Source organism: Myzus persicae, unplaced genomic scaffold (assembly GCF_001856785.1).
Source record: "Myzus persicae strain clone G006 unplaced genomic scaffold, MPER_G0061.0, whole genome shotgun sequence".
Lineage (NCBI taxonomy): Eukaryota > Metazoa > Arthropoda > Insecta > Hemiptera > Aphididae > Myzus > Myzus persicae.
Genome location: NW_019103222.1, coordinates 574223 through 600602, shown reverse-complemented (window position 1 = coordinate 600602; position 26380 = coordinate 574223). Strand labels below are relative to the sequence as shown.

At 29.6% G+C, this 26380-nt stretch overlaps 1 protein-coding gene and 1 non-coding gene across 5 annotated transcripts in view; one reads left to right on the top strand and one right to left on the bottom strand.

Annotated features, from left to right (window-relative positions):
- Nucleotides 1-472: 472 nt before the first annotated feature.
- The window catches only part of LOC111034025 (collagen alpha-1(XVIII) chain), a 246854-nt gene continuing 220946 nt past the window's right edge, over nucleotides 473-26380 (bottom strand). For 3 of the 4 annotated variants that reach the window (XM_022315042.1, XM_022315044.1, XM_022315045.1), the window contains 26 exons: nucleotides 22749-22807; nucleotides 22408-22488; nucleotides 19153-19308; nucleotides 16514-16559; nucleotides 15009-15071; nucleotides 14774-14862; nucleotides 14630-14659; nucleotides 14365-14452; nucleotides 13314-13384; nucleotides 9929-9965; nucleotides 8936-9016; nucleotides 8539-8607; nucleotides 7842-7942; nucleotides 7048-7153; nucleotides 6480-6515; nucleotides 6192-6244; nucleotides 6058-6063; nucleotides 5740-5799; nucleotides 5567-5653; nucleotides 5418-5493; nucleotides 5265-5332; nucleotides 5054-5146; nucleotides 4866-4985; nucleotides 3830-3844; nucleotides 3333-3643; nucleotides 473-959 (listed from right to left, as the gene is read on the bottom strand). In XM_022315042.1, coding sequence (XP_022170734.1) covers nucleotides 623-959; nucleotides 3333-3643; nucleotides 3830-3844; nucleotides 4866-4985; nucleotides 5054-5146; nucleotides 5265-5332; nucleotides 5418-5493; nucleotides 5567-5653; nucleotides 5740-5799; nucleotides 6058-6063; nucleotides 6192-6244; nucleotides 6480-6515; nucleotides 7048-7153; nucleotides 7842-7942; nucleotides 8539-8607; nucleotides 8936-9016; nucleotides 9929-9965; nucleotides 13314-13384; nucleotides 14365-14452; nucleotides 14630-14659; nucleotides 14774-14862; nucleotides 15009-15071; nucleotides 16514-16559; nucleotides 19153-19308; nucleotides 22408-22488; nucleotides 22749-22807 — 2339 coding nt within the window. In that variant the 3' untranslated portion in view covers nucleotides 473-622. The remainder of the gene's footprint in view (nucleotides 960-3332; nucleotides 3644-3829; nucleotides 3845-4865; nucleotides 4986-5053; nucleotides 5147-5264; nucleotides 5333-5417; nucleotides 5494-5566; nucleotides 5654-5739; nucleotides 5800-6057; nucleotides 6064-6191; nucleotides 6245-6479; nucleotides 6516-7047; nucleotides 7154-7841; nucleotides 7943-8538; nucleotides 8608-8935; nucleotides 9017-9928; nucleotides 9966-13313; nucleotides 13385-14364; nucleotides 14453-14629; nucleotides 14660-14773; nucleotides 14863-15008; nucleotides 15072-16513; nucleotides 16560-19152; nucleotides 19309-22407; nucleotides 22489-22748; nucleotides 22808-26380) is intronic. The other variant, XM_022315043.1, reaches the window with a different exon arrangement.
- On the top strand, nucleotides 11212-11284 carry Trnaf-gaa. Its single transcript has one exon. It is a non-coding gene; the product is annotated as a tRNA-Phe (tRNA).

The following is a 26380-nucleotide window of genomic DNA, read 5'->3' as shown; positions in this document are numbered from 1 at the left end:
AAAACAAAACATTCAAAATATGTATTGAATCGATGGAAATATTAAGGTAAATTTCGAATAAAAGTCGTTCAAAAGATCTGTGAGGTACGTGCCAGTGTGATGATGATAATCTTAAGGGTGGGCTCACTATTGTGTAATAGTATCATATGAAGTGTGATAATAATAATATTATTTAAGCGATCCACTGTTGTGGTTTCGGAAACCTCAACACGATAACAATACATATAATAATGATTATTTAAATGATTCAGATATGGCGAAAGTAGTATGAATGATATGCGATTGTTAAAATATGTTGTTGTATATTATAACGAAAAATAACGAGGAATGGACAATGGAATACAAATCCTAACTAACGATGTAGTCGATGGTAATGACAATAATATTATAATTATATCGTATATTATATTATATCATGTCACTCCGATGATATTATAATATCATTGTATAATGTACAGCAAAGTGGAGTTTAAAAACAAAAATAAATGAAATCGGACAAGAAGCGGGGTATCGTCGTCGTCGTTGTCGTACACACCAAAAAAATTAAGTTAAAATAATAACATAATATTTCGTAAAATCGAGTACAGCCAGCGACGGATACGTTTTCGGGCAGGCATGGTATTCAAGCTCCGATGCTTTCGAGGAGTTTCTCGTACTCTTGGCGGCTCATCGGTGGTTGCAGTTCGTCGTACGACCCTCCGATGCCACTGCCACTGCGCCGTTTCCTCGAAAACATAGCCCCCGAGTGCGGTGTGATTTCCACGCAAAGGACGACGAAAAAGTTGCGGCAGTCGTAGGCCGAGTCTTGGTCCAAGAGCTTTGCCTGACGGTCGGATTTTGACGTCAACGACGAGCCCAGTCCCCGCTTGTCAGCGCTCTCAGAATTCCAGGCATCGCAGTTGCCGTCTACGGCACTGTCGCCGGACAGGTCCGATCCGTGCCAGATGGTCTTCTGGGGCCTGAACAATGAAACACAATAATATCATCGACATTTTAGTAGGTACACGATTATAATACTATAAACATAATAAATACAATATAAGATATTATATTGTCACATTATACTATTGTATTACATATTATCCAAATGGCAAACAACAGTTCTCATTGATAAAACAAATAAGCTTTTTCATAATTTATTTTTATTTTTTGTGAATCGCTAGAATGACATTTAAACGCATTTTGAATCCTAGTTTGGAAATTCGCACGAAACTCCATCTCACTCAAAATTGAAAGCGAAATGTGTATCCTCATACTATGGTCTCTATGGAATGTTTAGAGCACAATTATAATATTATAACATCGAAAAAAATCATTAACAATATAAGGTAAATCACGAGTCTTCGGCTTACAATAAATAACACCTAATACTATACGAAAAGGTTTGAGCCACTTTTAAAGCAAATATCTCTCGACATAAATTTATAACTTTGGCAAAAACATTCAAGATTTCATCGACAGAGGAACTTCTTACAGTATTCCATCGGACCGTCATCGACACTCCTGTCCCTTCAGATACGTACGAACAATAAAGGCTAGGTTATTGAATTAACATTTATTACTATCATCAGCTACATCACAAGCCGTATGATGAGGACAACTAACGACGTTAACTATAGAATCAGACTGCGGGTAACTCTCGAGGCAAACTGCCGAAAATAAAAATACTAGACACTTAGTTCACATATTGCCCAAGACAAAGCTATCGTTATCGTTATTAATTTTTAAGACACCATTTTTCGGACTTTTGCGGATTTCTTTCTGATTCATTTTCTGGTTTTTTTTCTCGAAATTCATCACTGCAGAGCACTTTCCCGCGAAATCTTTTTAAATCGTGTTTTAAAACAGAATTGCGTTTATTGTAAGAGAATACCGCTGCCGCTACTCTATAATAGAACACGCAGCTAGGCACCGGTGACGAAAAGACAATGGTTTCTCGTTTTTTTATTTTCAAAGGCATACTACGAGAGGGAAAAATTACTACAATGGAATCGCTCATTTAAAACGAATTGTTATTGTTATATAATGGCTTTTAATATGCCTTTGCCGAATTTCACGGCATTAGAAATACCGTAGTACGATACGTGCAACGGGAGAAGAAAAAAGTAAAAGGGTTCTGACTTGACGGCGAGTATACAGTTCGACGAGGCCGGTAGCTAATATCTCGTATTATTTTAATAAGTAGTTGTTCGTTTTTTTATTTTAGGGGACAATAATATTAATAATACGACAATCATTCCTTTAAAATCTACGGGAAAATGAAGAAACGCACTTTAGAACGTCGCATTGCTTACACTATTATAATATCTATTATTTATATTCATTAAAATTTTTTTTTATTGATTTAAAGCCTGGCAACTGTGGCCATTAGATGGTTGTCTAAGGAAACTGTTGGTTTAAAATACGTATTGTATGTGTGGTAAGGATTTTGTTGCTAAAAAGCTCTGGGAGCTAGAAACGTCGGCCCGTATACTCAGAACTCGTACGCAACTGTTCGTAGACACCACGCCACATTTATCCTGTTTATATTTATTCAAAATGATTAAACCTCCAATATAGTATATTATATTATATTTTGTTGTAGAATCGTTTTTATCTTAGCTCAGAGTACGGTTAAATTGTATTAATTATAAATATATTATTATTGTGACTTGTTACTATAGGAATAACTACACAATTGCTACCAGTAATGATTACTATAATATAGCTTATGTACACATTATAAAGGAACACAAAACGTACGTTATATATTTATGTTTTATAGGAAAATGGCCTACATGTAAACAATATGTCAATACCTATGTACACGGAGACTTTATTAGAAAATTCACTACTTTGGAATCCAGTAACGTCCGGAATAATTCTCATAAACTGTCTATAGTTTCGAGTCGTTAAATAACATAGTACATAAGAATTATATACGGTTTTCCTATAAAATATATGGGACAAATATTTTACGATCAGCAGTTACTATACCCATATTGTTATTCGACGATAACGATGTATTATAGCGGCTTGGTGTGGTTTGGTGTCTGGCTTCAGTCACAAATGTGTTCTGAATTCCAGCACTGGTCGGTGCCACTATAGATCCCGGATGGATGACCAGCCGGGTTCTTAGTGATAAATCATTTCCACACATACATCTTCCAAACCAACCGTAACCTCCCCCACAGTTAAAAACCTACTAAAAAAACCACTCTATGTGGCCGCTGGTTAATTAATATAAAATATATATATTATAACATAAAACACGTTATATACGTGCGTACGACATTATAATAATTTCCACAGTTATTTGGTCTAACTATAATAGTTAGTTGTATTAATCTTACCACGTGAAATCGGTGAGCACATTTTTTCCACTAAAACTGTATATCCTGGGCTGTTGAGATATAAACGCGCCGTTTTCACTGAATATATCTTTCCAAGAATTGAACAAGACGTCTCCTTTGATGTTGACAACGGGCAAATCTCTGTCAGATTCGTGAACGATCGTTTTCAAATTGTTAAGCCGCGAAGACAGGAACGCTTTGAACGCTCCGTGAAGCCCCGCTCTCTGAGACTGACGATAACACGAATAGTCCACACTCTGAACTCCGTGCATGTTACCTGTGTATGGCTCGTTCAACGCTGCTATTCGTAACTACAATGTGAAACATCACATAATAATATAATAACTGTTGTGTTCGTATATAAGATGCGTACAGCAATAGTTAAATCACGCGAATATACGCGCTTATACATATTAATAATATTATTCAATTTTATGTTAGTTAATAACGTCGTAATTAAACTCAACAAACCCGAGAGATTCCTATATTATACTCACCATTTTAGGATGCCACTGAAACAGAACAAAATATTACGAGTACATTAGTTTCGAAAAAAAACATATTTACAAGGTATCTTTGCATTATTATATGCTGTGTTGAGTATATAATAATATGTCATAGTTAAAAATTGAAATCTGTTAAACCTGGTTTAAACCTAGGTATTAAAAATAAAACCCAAAACTTGCGCGACCGTTGACAAACGATGCAGAATTGTAACTAAAGACGGAGTTCTAGACAGACATTATTGCAAGTATATTCATTGCTGTTCACTTTTCACCAAATACAATTTAATATAATATTAGTTGTTAGGTAGATATCATTAAAAATTAGTTTTGGCCTGAGTTTATTTCTCACACAGAGAAACTAGTTCCAAGCAATAATATTTCCATTTGCGCGGCCACAGCAAAATCATCATAGAAGGGGTCAGGACAAGACTTTGTGAAGTGCACCTTCAAAAAATACATATTCAACAATTGGTGCTTGTGCAACAAAAATCAAATATTGTGTAAATCTAAGCGCTATGATAGTTTTTCCTGCCGAAACAAATAATAAAGTTCGATTATTTGTTTCAAACGTTCACATTACATTTCTATGACTTATCTTAACATTTGCCCACTTATATTTCCACTTTTTCTTAGTTAAAACTAGTTTTAAGTTTTAACGAACAATATAAAAATTACTTCTGAAAATTGATTTACACTAGATAGTTCTAGTATTTACTATTATATTTCACTATTTCAGACACAACTAGTTCTAACTAAGAAAAGTAAGTTATAACCCATTCCAACGTCCTAGTGATTATAGTTTTAATTAGTCAAAATCAGTTTTGACGAAAGAGGGTTGTGAAAACTAATAGGTAGGTAGATACTATCTAGTTAAAACTAGGTTTGACGGATTTCGTGTTTTAACAGTTGTATACATTTTACAGAAATAGGAAACACAACAATTATATTATTGATGATACAATAACTTGCTGGTAAGTGGGTGCTAAAAAATAATTATATTTTTTTGAAAATGAACAGTGTGCCTTACCATTGTGTTATCTTTTACTGGATGGTTATGTACTAAATTCGATGATTCTAACGGCACTCTTGTCGGCATAGGAAGGCTCGTCGGGACCGGGTCGATTCCAGTTGTGACCAAGGAGCCAAGCTAATACAAAATAAACATTATTGCTCGATATGATTCAATTAAATCCATATCTTTATACTGTGACTCACGGAAATGTACTGCCAGCCACGCGTGACACGGACTAAAAGAGCTTCCTCTTCGATGATGAATGCAATGGTACCCATCTGAGTTCTGTCTGTTACCTAAATAATAAATACAATTCAATTATTTTGAAACAATATGTGCACAATTATTATCAGCGATGTATGACGAAAAGTAGCATAATATTATGATTTATGAATATATGGATTTAATATTTACGTTTATCATTGATTTCTTGTTTGGGAACGTCATAGCGCCTGGTACAATTGTTGGTTCGTTTATTTCACCTGAAAATGAATATGGAAATAATAAATTACGAACAATATTGATGGTAAAGATTTAAATAAAAATCTTATAGTGTGTTATTATTACTTCGGAGAGGTGACGAAGAAAATCCTGGATCTCCAGGTTCACCTTTTTGCCCTTCAATTGCAATACCGGGAGCTCCCTGGTGAAATTTACATTATTTGTTAATATTTTCAGATAACGTGAACACGAATAAAGCATAAAAAAATACTTACTGGTGGGCCTGGTGGTCCTGGAACAGGCACGTATGTACCTCCAGAACCTGGTAATCCGTCTTTTCCCGGCTCTCCTTTATCCCCTTTCTATAATCACAATCATTATATTTTTTAAATGTTTAAAATTATGAAAGCATTTATACAAATAGGTATTTTAATAATTATTTACTTACCACAGATTCTCCTGGATCTCCTTTATCTCCTTTAAGACCTCCTGCTTTGCCCGGTGAACCCTAAGACATACAATCGTGAAATCATGATATCATATTATTTTTACAAATAGGTCATTTAATAAGCTGTTTTAATAGAAAGCAGGTTTAATAAATATCGTAAATGATTGAAAAGTTAATCTAAAAATAAATAAAATATCGTCTATTTGTCGTGTTTCAAACTACATCAGTGACAGGATTTTTTTTAATAATAATTGGATCTTTTAAATTTATTTTGTATAATTACTGCTGCATGATAGCTATTTCAACAATAAAACTTACGTCTTCCTTAATTTTTGATTAGCGTATTAATAACAAACATCATAATATAGAATTAGTTATCTCGTTTAGTACATTATAATAATAGATATATATATATATATATTATAGTAGCAATATATTATTTTTTAACTTACTCGTAAACCAGGTAGACCAATTTCTCCGGGTGGACCAGGTGGACCAGTAGGACCTATAAATTAATAATAGTTAAAAAAATAATTTAAAAAATCCATTTTACATGGCGTTTTGAAGTTGAAATCAATGCCCCCCCCCCAATTTCCGTAGTTTCCCTATGTTCTACACTGTGTTTGGCCAATTTCATAGCCTTTTATTAACTCCCTCCAAAAAAAAAAAAAAACTTATCACTGGATCCGCCACTGAAAACCCGTGAGTTAATTAAACACAAATTTAATGGTATATTTTACCTGGTTTTCCGCGTCTTCCTCGTCTTCCCATTTCACCTAAATACACACAATATTAAAATATACGTTATTATTGAAATGTCAGTAGGTAATAACACAAAGTATTTTACTCTATGTTGATATAAATGCACTTTTACTAAAAAACATGTATACTTAGATACTTAACAAATATAAGTAATTAAAAAGGAATAACTATAAAATACAATTTTATTTTTACTACATCATGGGTCAAAAAATAATATTTCTTGATATCAATTTAATTTAAATAGTAATAATTAGATGCAATATAATGAATAATAATATACTGTAATATTATAACTAATTTATTAACATTTTTTTTTTGTTTTACAATAATGGACAAGTGCTTAGTGCACGACAAATTGTATAAATTCATCTTTATTCATTATGTTTGAAAAACGAATATAGGTAATATTATCTTTGTCTAGTCGTCAATGTCGTCAACATAGGACAATTATGTTTGTACTCCTATCACACTAAAAATAGACTGCTTATTAATTTTTACTTTTTATTATAGTATAAAGTTTAAACGAATAAATGTATTCATTCCTACCTTTATCTCCTTTGATGTTCATTCCTAGATCGGTCGTAGATGATACAAGTGCTGGTAATCCGGGCTCTCCTCGTTCACCTTTGGGACCCGTCAAACCAGGAGGACCCTTAAACCACAGGTAAAACATGGTAACATGTGTAATTTATTTTATTTACATATAGCTACGTAATACACCATTATAATTTTGTTCCAAAAAAAATATATTTTTTGGTTTATTTGTATGTAAATTAAATACAAAATTATGACAAATACCAACATACATACACTATGCTTATTACACGGTAAGAAGATATTTTTACTATTAATGAATAATTTATTGATTAATTCATTTTAAAAACATATTTTTGTGCGGGTAGGACTTATAAACTCTTGTCCATTAGTCGAATAAGTATAATGTATTAAATATTAATAGTAATAAAAATATGTAAATTAAACATTTAATTACATTCAATTATAGTGAATGTATATTTTTTTACATTTATTAGAATATATACTATTTGTATAGTTAATATGAAACTATGCTAGTAGGTACATAATATATTGTATAATGTAATATATGTAATCACAGTACTATATATAACTATATGGTACATAGGTTTTATGTACAATTATTATATTTCATAATTGAGAGACTCGAAAATTCTTCCCTTGTATAATAATTCTATGTAATGGAGAAATGTTTCCACTTTTGTTATGATTTAATAACTAAAATAAACTTATCAGGTACCTACCTTTTATTTTTGTAATGTGTGCATTTTAGTCCAAATAAAGAATATATAATAAATTATACTTACGGGGTTTCCTCCTGGGCCCAGATTACCAACGGCTCCTTTTTCCCCATGATCTCCTTTTGCGCCTTTATCACCTTTGACTGTTTTCACAACAGCTGTATCCGCTAAATTAATGAAATTTTATCAGAAAATATTATAGGAGTAGATTGTATAAACATTAAAAAAAAAACAAAACACATGAGGAGTACATTGCTATTACTTTTTATTTATATATATTCCAAGTATTATTAGATTACTATCTATGATTGTATTCAATTTCATAGATATGTTAATGCCCACATAGTTTGTCATATCTAAATGTCAATTTGTTTCACAAAATATATGACAGATTTTAATCTACGAGTAATAAAAATATCTTTGTGCACTCCAATAATTTTTATTTTAGTTAATTATATATGATAAGATTGGACAAAAATCTTTTGTCAGAAGGTAGTAAATAGATATAAAGCCTTTTACTTATGTAAAACGGAATATTCACCGTTGACTCTAGTTTAAGAGATGCTGTTGAGCGATTGTTTTTGTGCACTAATCGATAACGAAAATACTAAATATTATCAGCACAAAAGCCACAACATCGATTGATTGGATGAATGAAGGAGTCATTGCAGTATGCGTTTAACAACGCTTTATAATATTATCAATACGGTATTTACAATTAATACATTTGCATAAAATCTATAATACAAAAGTCCATCCTTACTTTTATCAATTTTCACTCCAGACTGCGCTGGTCCAGGTGGACCGGGTGGTCCGGGTGCTCCACTGTCGCCTATAACAACAATATAATGTTATTATATTTTAGATCCGTACATTTTTCTTCAAGTTATAGGTAACTAAATTTTTAATTCAGTAAATAAAACGAATATGTACTTTTAGTAGGTAGGTTAAAATATAAATCATAAAACGCTAGACGCCGATACACTGTGCGCAGAGCTTATATATTATACACATGGACGCAGATTATGTGATGTTGCTACGTCCACTCATTAAAAATGTAAAATGTATAATAGGCACATTTATTATTAAAACTAAACGTTTTTCTTTCTTAAACGATTTAGTATGTACGGAACCTACGCAGTACATTTAACAAAGTTTACCTTTATCGCCTTTGGGCGCTGGACGAGAATTTTCTCCTGGCATTCCGGGAGTTCCGTCAAATCCACGTATTCCTCGTTCCCCTACAATAATATGTAGTCAAATATTTATAATAAATTAATAACTATTTAGTAATAAATTAAAATTAGGTTTAGTTTTTTATACAGTAAACATTATGTTATTATCTGATCGAGTGTTGTTTCTATATTGTTCTATGGTATTATACTATTATGTAGGTCGGTACATGGTACTGGTTCATAATAATAAATAATGTGTGATTCATATTTCATAATGTTTGATTTTTAATTGGGAGTATTTTAATATTTTCCGGTGAATCAAACACGATTAATCATTCATAGGAAGTGCAGTTACAAATCAAAATATTATGTAATGTGGGATTTGAAATGTATAAAACTAGTTACTACAATAATAGTATAGGATAAGGTTACAATAATAGGCCGTATTCAAAATTTTTGATTAGGACATTAGGTTACCTATATATAGACTACTAGATAGAATAACAAAGCATACGTTTTAAAAAGTATTTATTAGATTGAGTTAAATTAAATGAAAAATACAACGTCAAGATAAAAAGAAACTTAATTGAATATTTAAATAAATTAAAGGGTTTTAAATTATATTTTTATGTACTCGGTAAACGAATTACAAACGTCATAAATATATTAATATTTATGGGATATTTCTAATAAAAGTAATGTAGATTTAAAGTTGTAGATCGAATATTTCATTAGAATTATTATTCTCTGTGTCTACAGCCTACTCCGTTTGCTATTGGGTGCGTATGTCTTGCATAAAAACTAGTATTTAATTAATTTGCATTTGGTAGTTATGTTATATTATTTATTAGGCTTTAATATTTAGCTTTATGAAAATCATTATACTTTGAAGTACATAGGAATTATTTAAGAAAATATTATGTAAGTCTTAGTAAAATATTGGGAGGTAGAATTTTGGTAATAGAAAATTGTATTTACCTTTAAAACCTTGTGGTCCTGTAGATCCAGCATGACCCTGTACAATCAGATAATAATCAAAACCAAATTATTATTGGTAGAAATTCTCAAAATATTTATTATTATTATATTTTACAAAAAAAATTTCATTAGCATACCCATTAAATCCATAATATAGGTCATACCTACTTTGTCGTGAATTATCTAAAAGCACTACTGTAAGTGACGTATGCAAGGTGAATCGTCTCTACTCTAAAATCTCACACGGGGAAATGCATGACCTCCCAAAAGTACCCTTTAAACTACGATTATAAAATAAAAATCATTGCTAAACGTAAAACGCTTTTGAATTAATTATGGCTTGTATATGACTAAAAATTATATAGGTAGGTACTTAGTTAGGACCTATAATAATAATTTATATTTTATTAGCTTATAATTCACAGAGGTCAGAGAGGAAGATTTACTAAGAAAAATGTTTGGAAAAATGCTTAATTATTTAAGATTAAGTATTTCAGTACTGACAGTACTATGGAGATTAAATCTCAACTAAGTAATAAATAATACATTTTTTTTACAATAAAAATAAAAATTTCCAAATGAATAATTGTATATGTTGGTAGGGTATACAATTATTATTATGTAACATAACAAGTAATATTAACAACACAATTTATTAAGTTTTAACACAAAATAAGAATTAACAGTGCATGTTTTGAGAGGAGACTAAGTCTTATACATTTAAAACAAAATTTTTTTTCTCATTAATACAGTAAAAAATGTTATCTAATAAAATTAATTTTATTTTTATATTACCCAAGATGAGAAAATTTGTAGTCAACAACAAAAAATAAATAAAAATATACATCAACTATCGTCTATCGATTTATCGATAAATTATCTACAATAATACACAGTGAAACCAGCCGTACATTAAAAAATTGTTTAAGGGAGGGGATAAGGTATTGAATCTCAAACATTGAAGTGGGGGGCTTCAAAGTAACAGTGAGATGGGGAGGGGATATTTTCATTTTTATTTTTATTGTTTAAAATGAAAAAAAACACCGAAAAATACCTTAAAATAATCAATAACTTAAAAAAAAGAGGAAGAGGTCTCCCCCTCTTAATTATTCCATTGAGTGAAACCTTTAATTAATGGACACTTCCTGTCACTGAAATTTAGTCCACTATTTGGAGGTGTCCACTATTTAGAGGCGTCCGTTAGGGGAAATTGCATTGTAGTCGAATATTTTGAAACATCAAGTTTTACTTAAATAAGTGTAAAAAACACGTTATATATATCTGCCGAAATAGCTCAGTTGGGAGAGCGTTAGACTGAAGATCTAAAGGTCCCTGGTTCGATCCCTGGTTTCGGCAAAAATCTTTTTGCTTTTTTTTTAGCAAAATTAATGTTTATACAACTTCTTGTCTTTTTTTTTTTATTTAAGGTTTTATAACTAAGGCCATTTTTTTTTTTACATTTGTTTCTATACAAAAATGTGTTAATAATTACAATATAAGAATTGGTTAAGGGGATCGCGGACAATTATTTCAACCCAAATGTACCAATATTTTGTCAGTCATACCAATAAATTGACCTGATAATGTGATAAGATTTCTGAAAACCGATTTAATTCGTCGATATGTCTTCAAGAGATCGATCAGGAGTATTCAGCACACTTATTTTTAAATGATGTTCCTAAACAACATTTGATATTAATAATTTACGATATTTTAAATGTTGATTATTCGACTTAAAATGAGGCTTGGTCGGTCTCAAGTAGACATAAGTTTTTAGAAATCTTATGCTTATTGTGTTATCAGGTCCATCGGTAGATTTAACAAAAAAGTTCATATAAATGTGCATAGTACATTATGTTTACCGTCCACGTGCGCAACACCGAAATAGTGATTTTGTATGTGCGCGTGCGGGAGCACTCCTCTATTTTATTTACACAGTCACACACTAATAATTACTTACTTTGCACACATTTACAAAACCCTCATGCATACAATATTTTGAAAATTGCCTATTTTTAACTCCTTGAAAACTGTCCATTTGCAATCCCCTTAATCTATTACAATTTATATTATTGTAAATTGTACAAATATTTATACTTCATACAACTATTTTTGATATTATTTCTTTTATTTTATCTACATTTATTTGTTGCGCAGCATGCATATTATATATATTATATAGCTATCATAATATTATTATTAATTTTGTTATTGTTGTAGGTATAACTTTACTCGTAACTAGTAAATGGATACAATATTTAGTGTGTTTGAAAATAATATAATATAATAATATGAGTATGACAGCCGACAGGTAATTGTTCTGGATTAGAATTTGACATTTTTACGTATAAGTAACTGTATATTTTAATTTTCAATTGTACTATTATATATTATTATTGTCTTGCATAATCGTCAAAATCCTGAAATGTCATACGATGGGTATTGGTCGGGCATGGCTGTAGTTGTATGGATATCCACACCCAATATTAATTATTATAACAAAACATTTTTAACACAATGAGCGTCTGATAATTTATATGAAATTGAAAAAGTGAATGTTATATGTTATATTAATATTGTTATAATTGTAATCAGACATTCAGACGCAATCAGCAAGTTTCTAGTAGGCGTAGTAGGTATTAAAGGTAGCTTGCCTGCCGTATTTTTGTCTAAAAATTAACACCGGATCCGACTTAGTTTTAAATCGGATTAAAATACACGGTTTAATAAAAGTCAAAACAAAGTATGAACAAGCAGTGGTTAATGGTTATTATCAAAACAAAAAGCGGTGGTACTAAGTATTATGACGTGTCATATTAATATATTATATTTTAATGAGCTCACTAAATATTTAAAGAGATGAAAGTAATAAATCGACCACAGTGGCGAATGCATACATCCACCGTTGTTAAGTGAATCCTATACTGAATGACATAACTTTATTTAGGTGGTTTGATACAATCATAATAACTGTTACTGTCGAAGGGTTTTACATGTTTAATCCAATCACACAACCTGTCCAACTGCACATTTCAGAATGTTTTGTTTATATTTTGTACGGCTGACACATCTGTCTCTCCAGTTGTCAATTTGCACTGTGAGACTTGGAGTTTATTGTTCTGTTATTTTTAACAGCGCATGTAAGCTCAATACCGAGGCACATTTAAAAGTTTCACGCCTCAGGGCAAAAAAGTTTGCCCTCCTCGAACATAATATTACGGCACGAAAAATGTACACTTTGGATTCCTTTAAAGTCAGCTGTCCTTAAAGTAATGTCCCAATAGTTTCAAATTAACCACCAATCAATTATTATATAAAATAGTATAAAATACTTTATTACTTAAAATATTATATTTCATTAATTAATGTGTAAGTAAAATATCACCTTGTCGCCTTTGACTCCTTTGCTTCCAAGCTCCCCGCGTGCTCCTTTATTGCCTTGAATTCCTTTTGCACCTGCACAGTTTTGAAGTTGAATTATTGAATTATATAAGCGTGTATTGCTCGCTACTATAATTCTCTAACGTAGTATTGTATAATATAAAAATAAATATATATTTTAATAAAAAAACGTGTTTGCACAAGCTGCTTGAATATTGAAAATACTTTAAGGATACCTAGTCAATAACTTAGATATTTAATATTATAAATTTCTTTGGGAGAATAAGTAAATATTGTTATTGAAGGATAATCGAATTTATTATAGAAATAAATGGAGTGGTCGAGTTGGATATAAGGTGGAAGCGCCAAAGACCGTCACCGATTCGAATCCGGCCAAGGGTGACTTCCACTCTATGGATAGGCGAGAGTCCACATAGATAATGTTACAAAATGATTATACCTTAGAATACTGCCTTTTCGTATACCTACAATGGTTTATTGCGTTTATTGAATTCAAACGAACCATACAGCAGATGAAAACTCTCTAGTTTTTATAATTTATATTTAAAAAAAATGACAATCGGTTGCTGTTCACAAAGCACTTCAAGGAAATAAAAAAAATTACTAAGTAAACATTCAATATACATATAGTACTTTTCTATGGACATTTTGGATAATATTTTTTTCTAGGGGGCTTGAAATACTTTTGGCTTAGCCCACTAAGCTTCCTCCTTCCCAATGTCCTGTAATTCTATTAACTCATCTTAGTACTCTACACGGTGTAAAATATTTATAATTTTTGGGTGGTCGAACAAGTATAAAAATAGTTATGTAACTAAAAACAAAAATGTACCTATTGCTTATAAAATTACGGTTTGATATTGCACGTGAGTATACATACCTAATATAGAAAAGCATGAAATTACTAATTTATTACTAAAATAAAAATATATTATACGCTATTATTTAAATTTTGTTCTTCTTACTATCATGTGGGGTTTATTTAAAGAGATTCTAACCATAGGTTATCATAATAGTAATACGCTTTGAAGTACCTTTTAAGCCCGGAGCGCCATCAACACCCGGGTCGCCTTTAGGACCCGGGGGACCGGGCCTCCCAACGTTTGACTCAAACCCGATGTCCTGAAAATAATATAAAAAATTTTTTTTTAATGAAATTTTTAACTAAATCTAAATTAAAAGTCTAAAATATAGTGGTAAGTACTACAATAAAATATGATCATATTTTTTCTTGTTAAAATATTTAACTACTCGAAAAATAAATTATTATAATTAATTCGTTAACAATCAATAATTTACCTTATAAATCGGTCTTGGTTTCCAACTTGGCTACAAATATTAAATACAGTATTATATTTTTGATTATTAAAATTAACACAATAACGAATTAAAGATTACTATTTAAGTACCCATTTGTTATTTAATATTTTTTTATAAACTCACATCATTGTTTGAAAAGTCTGATCCCCCGGGAGGACCTGGTGGACCTGGAGGTCCTTGTAAACCACGCTCCCCGTCAATTCCAGAATCGCCTATAAGTAACAATAAAACGGAAATTAGTATAAAATATTCGCTTACTATGTGATACATCAATAATATTATTATGTTTTGGTTTTTTAAAATGATCGAAATAATGCAGACTTTATTATTCATGTCATGATTAAATTTGTATATTTACCTTTAGGGCCTTGAATGCCTTCGTTCCCTCGTGGCCCGACATCTCCTCTTTCACCTTTGTCCCCTGAATCACAAATATCAAATACGAATATTAATTATTATTTTGTAATTTTGGAATAGTAAGTATTGTATCATACATTTTACAGATAATTAACGTCGACGTTAATTCTTTTCACAATACTGAGTGTTATTTTAAAACTGGCATCTTACACATTATTATATTAAAAAATGTAGTTAGGGTAATAAATAAAGATTTTTATGAAGTATTAGAAAGCAATATCATATTTTTTATTAATTAGGTATTGTAGTATGGAAACGATTTGCTTGAAATTATGTAATATACATAATATGTATACAATATAGTATAAAAGGAATAGTTAATATCCAAAAAAGTTGAAATATAAATAAATAGATTTTAATGTAAAAATTGTATAATACTCGTATGTTATTTTGAAATATTGATAAAACAAAACATATAATAACTTTTAATTCAAATGGAATGCAATTGCTATACCCACTTAGTTGAACATTATTAAAATATGAAGTGATAAGTAAAATTTGTTTTATTTTCTTCCACGTCCAACAACCTAAAATAAATTAGCTATACAATTTGTTTATAGTTGGCTGAATTTAAGTTTTTTTACTTGTACAACACTGTTTGGTATTAATGTAAAAGTTTTTTTTATTTATATAAAAAATAAATGTTTTGAAGTTTAAAATAACAACAGTTATTTCAATTGTCCATCTAATTATTTTTTTTATACTATAAAAACTTTCGTTTTGTAATGGTGTGTATTAAAGCAAATGCAAAGCCACAAATCCAAAATGGACAGTAGAATATCTAAACCAAAAAAATAGTTAAGTCTCTCTGATGTATAATATTCTATTAATGTAGTAATGAGTATTATGTTAAATTTGAATCCAATGATAAGTTTTTGTATGGGAACAATGATTCTAAGCAGAGAAAGCCTATACTTCTAAGGATATTTTATTAAGTATAACATATTTTATTGCTATTAGTAGTTAGTATTAGTTGTTCCATAAACAATATAGTAGAATGAATTAATTTTTGTTGAAAAAAATTACTATGTAATAATATAATAATTATATTTCATCTTATTATTACAGCAGTTATTAACTTTTAAGTAAACAATACTAACGAACCGTAGAATGATATGAATTAGTTCGTTATAAAATTAAATGAAAATGAATCTACATATTATTTAAAAATGTATTATGTTTAGTAAATAGTTCAAATTAAATTTATGAGTAATTGTAAGGTTCAAGCTTTTATGAATATATTTTTTTGAATTAAAAAAAAAAAATAAAAATCCTAATTTTCCGTTAAAATTTGAAAATTATAGTCCATGCACCTATCTAGTATTTTATAATGTGTATACAGTAAGCTGCAGTTTAAAATAATTATACCACACGTTTATTAATTACAATTTTTTTCTGTTGGAGTGATTACTGTTTTAATAATAACTGAACTTAATTTTACTTTACCTTTTATGCCTTCTAGACCTCGATCTCCTGGCAATCCTACGGCACCCTGAAAATAAATTAATGGTTATTCAAATATTAATTATGTATTACATATTATTTTCTTATAATTAATTGAACATAATATACCTATTTACTTTATAATTATTGAAAAGTAATATATCTATTTATCTGAGGTTTTGGGTTAAAAATAACCAGTGGTGGATTTAGGACTTTTATTACTGGCCTGGGGGGGGGGGGGGGGAATTTTATACTACTCCGGCTAGATCTGATCTGCCACTGTAAATAAAGCATATTATATAAGTATACCCAAGTAAATTGCACCGACCCTACACCTACGAAATTACACGGATAATATAATATCTATACCGATGGAATTTCTAAAAGTAAGAAATATATTATAAGGTTTTTATATGAATGCGTAATATTTTGCAACTATTATGTAGTTGACCTAATAGTCAATATTCGATAAATTATTTTTAAGCTCATATTATTGTATGCATTTAAAATGACCTTTTCGGTACCCACCTATACTTTTACACTTATCCTAGTATATTCGGAGGATTTAAACGGGTTATTCTAATACATTTTTTCCCACCAAATGACTATATACTAGTGCAATACCAAAACCAAAATTGCATTATTATTTTACATTAGAGTACCATTCACGATGTCCCAAGTGATCACTTTATTGACTTTAATCCCAATAGTGCTAGGTATCCAACCCTTGTACGCATACGTATTATAATACAGCCCTGTTACTGGCGATTTACCAAACTGAATTTTTTATTGATACTTTACTAACAATATTATATAATGCCTACTGTTACATATTTTATCAAAATTTATTGAGTAAGGCATACGACTTATGTTAAATTCAAATTATTTCAATGCTCATCAAGTGATGTGCATAATATTACGATTTTTTGAAATACCAAAATATTGTGTATGAAATAAAATAATCCAAACATTGTATTAAGTAGAAAAAATTACTACATCAAAAAACCCATACAAAAGAGTTAAAAATGGTTTTTAATGTAACTTTTAGTACCAATACAATTACTTATAATCATATGATTTTTGAATGATGATTTCGCTATAGTAGCATATTCATATCATATTCATATATTTTCTCCTATTGGTTTTGAAAAAGACTTTTCCCAAATTCTGAAATCCAGAAATTCTCTAAAAAATACATTTTTTTCCCAAAAATTTTTATGAACTTAACTTTAGTTAACCTATATATCTTTAGAAAACACTTAAAAACAAATAATAGGTTGGTAAATATTTGTATATTTTAATTAATTTGTTAATAGTTTTTATGAATTTATAATTTAAAACGTATTTTTTATGAAACTTTTGTGTCAGATTCTTTTTACGATGAACAATTCAATAACAATTAAAAACTATATTCAAATTTCGAGAATTTTCAAAAGCTTTATTTTATTTATTTAAATTATTAAGTATTGGTATAAACTAAAAAGTAAATTCACATTTTGTAATTATATTTTACTGAAAGCTTTTAAAGCTTTTAAAGAATATTTGTTTTCAATATAGTTAAGTTATAAATGTATACAACTTAGGTGAAATCAAAAAAGACAATACGATGAAAATATTTCAAACGACTTTAGTTGATAAATATGATAAGTACGGATTTCTTTTATATTAACTAAAAGCATTTCGAAACACACGCGTTCTTTGTGCAAAACTATACACAATACATAATCATTTGTTTCAAAAGTAGGTAAGTTACGGACTTATAGTATACACAAATATAGGTACCTGTATAAAATGTCAAAAATGGCACTTTCCAACATTAAGTGAAACTTTAAATACATTTTGAAATTTTTAGAATATACATATTACAATAATATATTATATTATACCAATATTTATATTATTATATGTAGAGAAATGTTTATTTATTATATTTTATATTTAATTTCATTGATATGTACTTTTATTAAAATTCTTCAACTTGAAAACCATGAATATGTACATCAATAACTTATATAATCGTTAAAATATTCTTCTTTAACCTGTTTATATTAATTTGTTGCATTAAAAAATTTAAATAGTATTTGAATCCTCATGGTTGGCTTGGATGCAGTAGTTATTCGGTTTAAGTACGACATTTGAATATCCCTTTTCTATGCATCGTAGACATCGAGTAGGTTGTAAATGGCAGTGAATAGTAAACTTAAGGGTTGCGTTCAAGGAGTCTGGTTAAAGCTATATATAATTGTATATATATATATATATTATATACAGGGCATATGTAGATTTTGCTTGTACGTTACGTTCAATCAGACGTGTTCATACATGTATTAATAATTGTTTGTATTTATATATTTAAACAAGCAACTATGTTAATGTTACTAGTTACTACTATCAACTATTATTATAATATAACTGTGAATTCGACTAGATAGCTCTTAGAATTATTGGAGTGTAGCCGGTAGGTTAACAACATTTGACGTTAAATTAAGTTTTATTTTTTAACTATTTTATTTTATTAAATAAACAAAGAGCTAAACTCTGACTGAAAAAGAAAAAAAAAATGTTATGTTTTGCAAAATTATCCACCCGATGAAATAATATATCGGCTGAAATTAGTACCGAGGATGTGTAGGTATACCAACCGGCAGTCCTGTCAATCCCATTTTGCCATCGATGCCTGGATTGCCCGGCGGTCCTTGTAGTAATTCCGGTATGTTGCCGGGTGCAAATAACGTGGTGAGGTTACAGCTACATATGCCCGGCGGACCCCTCGGTCCAGATACTCCAGATTTGACGAGCTAAAACAACATCGATGATATAATTATTATTTCCTATAACCATTGATTAAATACAATCGATGATGTAAAGTATATAACAATGAGCAGGGTACATATTTTAAATTATATTATGCTCACATCGTTATTATTATTATTATTGTTGTTGTTGATTATTATCCGACCCTTTCGGAAACCACGAGTAGCATCGCACAACATTAGACATTTGCGCAGCACGTGATTCCAAAGCGGATTAGTACATAACACTTTATGGCTGCAATGGCACGACTTTGGTCAACTTTGATAATAACGCCTTAAATATATTATATTATACTTATACATGTGCACACCCACACCCACACACACACACCCACACACACACACACACACACACACACACACACACACACACACACACACACACACACACACACACACATGTATAGAATGAGAAACGCTTGTCGAAACTTTGCCAATTTAAATAAGACACCGATGAGGAGGGTACAATAAACGTGAGCTGTGGTCAGTGTTATGATTTGAATTTTGTGGATATCACACGACGGCCAGATGCAATATTATACATATGGACCATGAAAATCCGAGGATATAATATTGTATACAGAATTATAGTGGTTTTAAAGTGATCAAAGCAAAAAAAAATCGATTCATAAAAAAACCTGATTTCATATACTTTAAATCATATTTATTTATAGTTTAGTTAATGAATATAATATGTCTATATTATAAGTATAATGAATTATTTTTCTAAATCCCTAAAATTGAAATTAAATTAAATTGTATTCTATTTTTTCTAATATTTTTTATAAATCCATAACATCACTTGTGCTTATTGTAAAAATAATACTTTACAGATCGTACAAATAGTAGATTAAAAGTAAGAATTAGAAAATGATTAATAATAATAGCTGACACAGAATACTTCAAATTGAATAAAAATTTATTAGATTGTAATTCAAAATATTTTGTAGTATATTATTTCTTAAGAGTTAAGAGTCTGCAAGATAATAGTTACAAAACCGTTGTGATAAAAACTACTACAACACACATATTTTTTATAAAATTATTTGTTAATTGTTCAAGGGAGTACATTGTTTTTGGATAAAATAAGTAGAAAGATGAAAAATTAAAACTAAAAAGCGGAAAGATTGTTTTAAACATCGAGGGGAAATATTTCTAAAATGCTTGTAGATTTGATGTTTTATTCATGTTTATCTTAAATATGAAAGTAATGATAAATTCTGCATTCATAAGAGCTCGGTTTACTATAACATTGTGTAACCAATATAATATTGTGAATTTTAAAATTCTGAATGATCATTAAAAAGTTATCAAAAAATATTTTGAATATGAGTTCAAAACATTGTCTAATTTTATTAAAAAAATATACTTTAATGGGATATTGTAGTTCTATGTTTTTAAGAATGGTTGTAGAAGGTAGTTGACTAATAATTATCTCTTATAAGCTCGCAGTATCAGATTAAAATCCAAGGAATATATCTGTGTTATAAATAAACTTAATTTAAGTAAATTAAAAATTAACTTAAAAACTCTTGAGATTTTATCAAGAACAAAGTGCCATGACTTTAGTACCCTTCACTAATACCTACATATTTATGAAAAACTTTGTTTACCAAGAATATAATTAAAACCAAATCGTATTTCTATCATTTGCTTAATCTAATTTGAAAAAAGAATTACGCTTACAGGCAAATGAGTATAGACATGATAAAACATCAAAAGAGAACAAATCGACATCATAGTATTTTAATGACATTATTTGATATATTCAAAAGTCATTGAAAATTAATAGTGTTTAACTTTAAATATATTATATCTCGACAAAAAAACTTTTTCCTTACAATTTTCATAATGATTAAAAGATTTTTCGATACCAGTATTTTAATTCATATCGAAAATTTTAGGACATCATCAGTATAAGATTCATTATTTTTTAGGTAGGTACCTATCTTTTTATTTTATAAGGAATATGTAAGTGGTAAATACTATTATAAAATATATAATATTGTGGGATATAATATTATGTCAACATTTTAAATTTTATTGACTCAAGGTGATTTAATTAATAATTTATTTTCAATAAAAGTGTTTTAAGTATCACAATAGATTATAAACTAGGTATAGTCTTTAATATGAGTGTAATATTGTATTTACTATAGCACTGTGTCTTATATTGAAAATAAACGTATCTTTAAAATGTCTGTCATTTTACATGTACCTGTGGGTTGAGATTGAATTTTATTTTATAAAATTATTTACATAGTATACCAAGCATTGATTATAAGACAGCAGTTTCTCAAACTTTCATTCATGTTATTTGTGGAACTAAAAACTTTTTGAACTTAACTTGTCAACTTCTTTAATGAGGTATATTCTAGTCAATTGTTAATATTTTTATATTTTTCCATTATTAGTCGTAACATATTTTATTTAAACTGATAATATTGATTATGCGCACCACATTCGCTTGTATTAGTTTGATTTATTTGCACATATTTTAAAACACTATTTAACAATTATATTGTTCTGTGTAAGGTACTCATGCATTTGCAGCTAATTTTGATAAATTTAATTTAAATCAATTTATACATTTTTATCATATATTATTTTAATACCGATAAACACCCGATGGTATACTTTTTCCACACATAATGCTTTTAATTACTTTATATTCCTCATTTACATTTTGCATGTACTGTAATAGACAGAACCAATTTAGGATGCTGTGCGAATTACTTCAAAAGTTTAAACTGAAACAAGCTGCCGGTTGCGTTGCATTAGCAAAATGTTATTAGCTAGTAGCTATACTATCTAAGTTCATATTTAATAGATGTGCACGATTTGATTGGCGTTTGCTGATTACAACAACAGCAACAACAACAACAACAGCAACGACGTACTGAGTAGATTTTGATGGCATAGCAATAGTTGTTATTGGAAAAATATCTATAATATAGTAGATAAATATACCTAATAATATTATATTAAATTATAGTCGATTGTCAATAGAATAAAAAAATAATAATAAATAAATAAAACGATGAATTTTGTCAAAAATCATTAGTCATAATTTACAGCACTCACTTCTTCGTCGGTGGCAAAGTCCCCGGAAAACGGCGAACCCGGAGGTCCCGGTGGTCCGGGCGGTCCTCTGATCGACTCTCCCTGTCAATTTCGAACAAATTTAAACCTTGGTCGTGGTGCGGAATCCGCATTTATCAGTCAATTATTATTGTTGTCATTATTACTGTTCGGCGGCGAACCTCGGAGTCACTAACGAGGAGCTGGTTGTTAAGCGTGTAGCTCTAATGGTTCATTAGATCTGTGTGACTGTGTGCGAACACACAACCGTCGTAATGTTCGCCGGACCGATTCGTAACAATAACAATCAAAAAAAATTAATTAATGTGAACAGTGAAACTCACCTTTTGACCGGCATCGCCTTTATCCCCTTTGATGTTGGGCGTCTGATAGCTATGGTTTTCTGTAACACAAACAATTTATTTGGTTTTAGATAGGTACACTATAACTGATGAGTGATGACTGACGACGAGTCAAACAAACATTGGTAGTTAACTACAGTTCGGATGCAGTTATATCCTCAAGCAGTTAAATTTGTGTTAGGTATGTAACGTATTGTTTTTAAAATGTTAAAAGTCTATTTGCTGGGTCACTGGGTGACTTGTTGATTAACAACTCATTATTATTGGCCCCGGAAAAATTATGTTAAAATTAAATAATAAAACTCTGTTTTTACAACCAAAGCAGGTTGGCACCACAATGATGATCTGAGTGATGGAAATAATTAACTCTATTAAGATGTAGCTAGGTATATACATATATTTTCAAGTATAATCTATCCACTATGTATATTATACATTATATAATATATATATTATAGAATTACGCCATTTATAGAGGTAATTTTAATGATCTCCGAAATTTGAACATTTTGTCTTCATTAGGTTTTTTTTAATTATCTGAATTATTTAAGCTCTAAGCCAATAAAAAACAAATTAGCCATAGAAAATGGTGAAAATTTAATTTACTGAAAAAAATGCCTTTCAAATTTTAAAATATTCCATTATAGATTGAGTTGATTGTTTAAAACTACATGACCTCAAATATTAAGTAACCAGCTAAAAAAAACTAAAACAATTATTATTTTAGTTTGTTACGGGGAATAATAATTATTTACGTAGAAAATATGATGGAACAGATGTAGTTAACAAACGTCGATGTGGAATCATCTTGTTGTACCTAAGAATCCCGTTGAAGTCATAATCAGATGAAGTCAATACGAAACCGTCTAAAAGTTGACCAACAATATTGAAAAAAAAATGTAAATGCTTTGGAACTTTTAGATGTCTTTGAAAGTCCGTAAAGAGTGAAGTGTAATAGGTAAACCTACGAAATTATCAAATACTTAACGATGCATTGACAGTAGAATGACATATAAACTACGTATGTATGAGATGCGGACGTGGAGTGCCTTGATCCAAAGCTGCTTTGTATAGACTTGTATAGCCGATCCCAATTTACGATATTCTAATTTAATCGCATGATAAAATAAAAAGTAAAATATTATGGTCCCTTTGTGTAAATATAGAAATGCCCAGAGCGATGAAAACTGTTGCACCATAAGGGAATTAACCAGAACCTGCCGGATGCAAACAATACATTCTTAAACAACATCACAAAAAAAATGTTTATTGATAAATTAGTTAAATAGTTAGTTGTTTCATGTTTAATGGCCTTTTTATCCAATTATTATTAGTTTCTAAACTTGATATTCACATACCACATGACAAATTATAGCTTACAAAATATTTAAAGATTTCAATTTATTTTCTTTAATGATTTTGTCTAAAATACGAGTGATATATTTCTTAAATGGTAATAAATTATTTATTTGTCCAATACAATTTAAGATCAGTAAAATATTTTAAATGGTTTTGTCGTTTTATAATTATTATATCATTTAGGCACTTAAAAATAATTTTGTAAATTTGTAAACTGTAATCAACTATTAATTTACAGGACACAGCTGATATTCCATAGAAACGCTGTTATATACCGTTAAGTTTTTGTTATATATATTTTATGAAGTATCAATACTTCAAAAATAAAATGTTGAGTATACCCTGGTTGAATAATAAATTATACAATTTGTTTTTATGTAGTAATTGCATTTAAAAAGCGTTAAATTGCATTATCTATTAAATTATTTCATAAAATATTATATCATTTGATATTTGCATTATTAATTTATACATTATGCCTCCCCTAGGTTGTGACGATCAATAACTTTTTAGTTGCTTACTAGTTGGTTAATATTTTTGAAATACGTTTTTGGAAGATCATAAACGACGTAATTATGTTATTTCGTAATTATTGTATATTATAGTAGTCTAGATTTATCACTTGTTATTTAGAAATATTAATTTGAACATAATATTGAATTTAATTAGGCAACGTAACATTAATTATTGGGTATATCTATACTCATAAATCTCGTACATATAGTACCAGTAAGTTATTAGCACTCTCGTAGTGTGCTCTAGCCTTAATTGTTTGTAATATAAACTTTATGGTGTCCTCCGTTGTTAAAATAAATAATGATGTTATATACGTCATAACAAAACCCTAATTATACTCTTGTTGGCGGCTCTGAAGGTAGTTCAATAATAATTTGTATGGACATATTGCGTCAATTATCAAACTGCATAAGTTTAAACACATACAATTTTAATTCAAGACTACAGCTGATGGTATATGTACAATATAATATCGGAATCAACATCTCAACTATAACCTGTGCCGTAAAATAAAAAAAATAGCTCATATATGTAGCATCCGGCACGTGCAGCGCGTGGCTGACCACGATATGACCTTATATGGTAAAGTAGTAGGATAATAGGCAGGGATATGATCCAAGTATAGCCATTATAAAAACGTCTCACGAATAGGCTTCGGCAGACGGACCAACAACACCGAGCTAGACGGACCAACAACACCGAGCTAGCCGGACTAACACCACCGAGCTAGACGGACCAGCGACACCGAACTAGGTGAACTAACATCAACGAAGAGCTAAGAGCTAGGACACTAAAGTCACATCTCGCTAGTCTTCATTATTTTAAATAGTCATTTGGACTTAGTAAATTTATTGTGTTTTGTTTTAATTAAATAAAAAGTATTCAATTTATAAAGAAAATTCAAACTCTTGTTCATTTATTTCCAACACCATCAACCGAGCGTAGTCAGATTGTTACATATATAATATGCACTCACTTAAATAATGTTAAGGTTGTCCAGTGTACAAGCATAATAATTATTTTAAGTTATGAGTAACAAATAGAAAAAAGTGTATGATTTTTCATAATATCTATACTCTATAGGGATTATAGTGTAAATAATATTGAGTACATTAATATAATAATACACGTCTGGACCACCTAAGTTTGATTTTTGCCGCATTAATATTAATATCGTGTCATAAATACGTCGATTAATGACACTCATTTTAAAATATATTAAATTATAAAATAAATTGTTTAATGATAACATTTATATTTGTTCCGCCTAAAGATGGCTAATGTATTTTATATTCTTAACTATAGAGCCAAAGAGTTATTGATTTTCTCAGCGATGGAATTGCATTTTACTGTACCAATAATGATGTTTGTACTTTATGATATTGTGCACCACTTCCAAAAACCGAAAACATTATTCAAAGGCAATAAGACGACCAAAACAAGATCATAACTTATTATGACAATCAAGGTTCGAAAGCTGTAAGTATAGATGTCTTAGATTTAACGAATTATTATTTATTATACACTTACTAATGGCTCTACAGACATGAGAGCAGCTGACTAGACAGTGACTACTTTGTTAGATTACCCGACGAATAACACACGTCTGAACTGTGTTCATTGTGAGTTCAGAGTTTTTCCGTTGGCACTGTGGCGTGTGACATATAGGAAAACCTTCTATCTAATATTATGCGGAAAAGAAGCGAGTGTTCCAAACGACGTTTGAACCAATTGGTCAA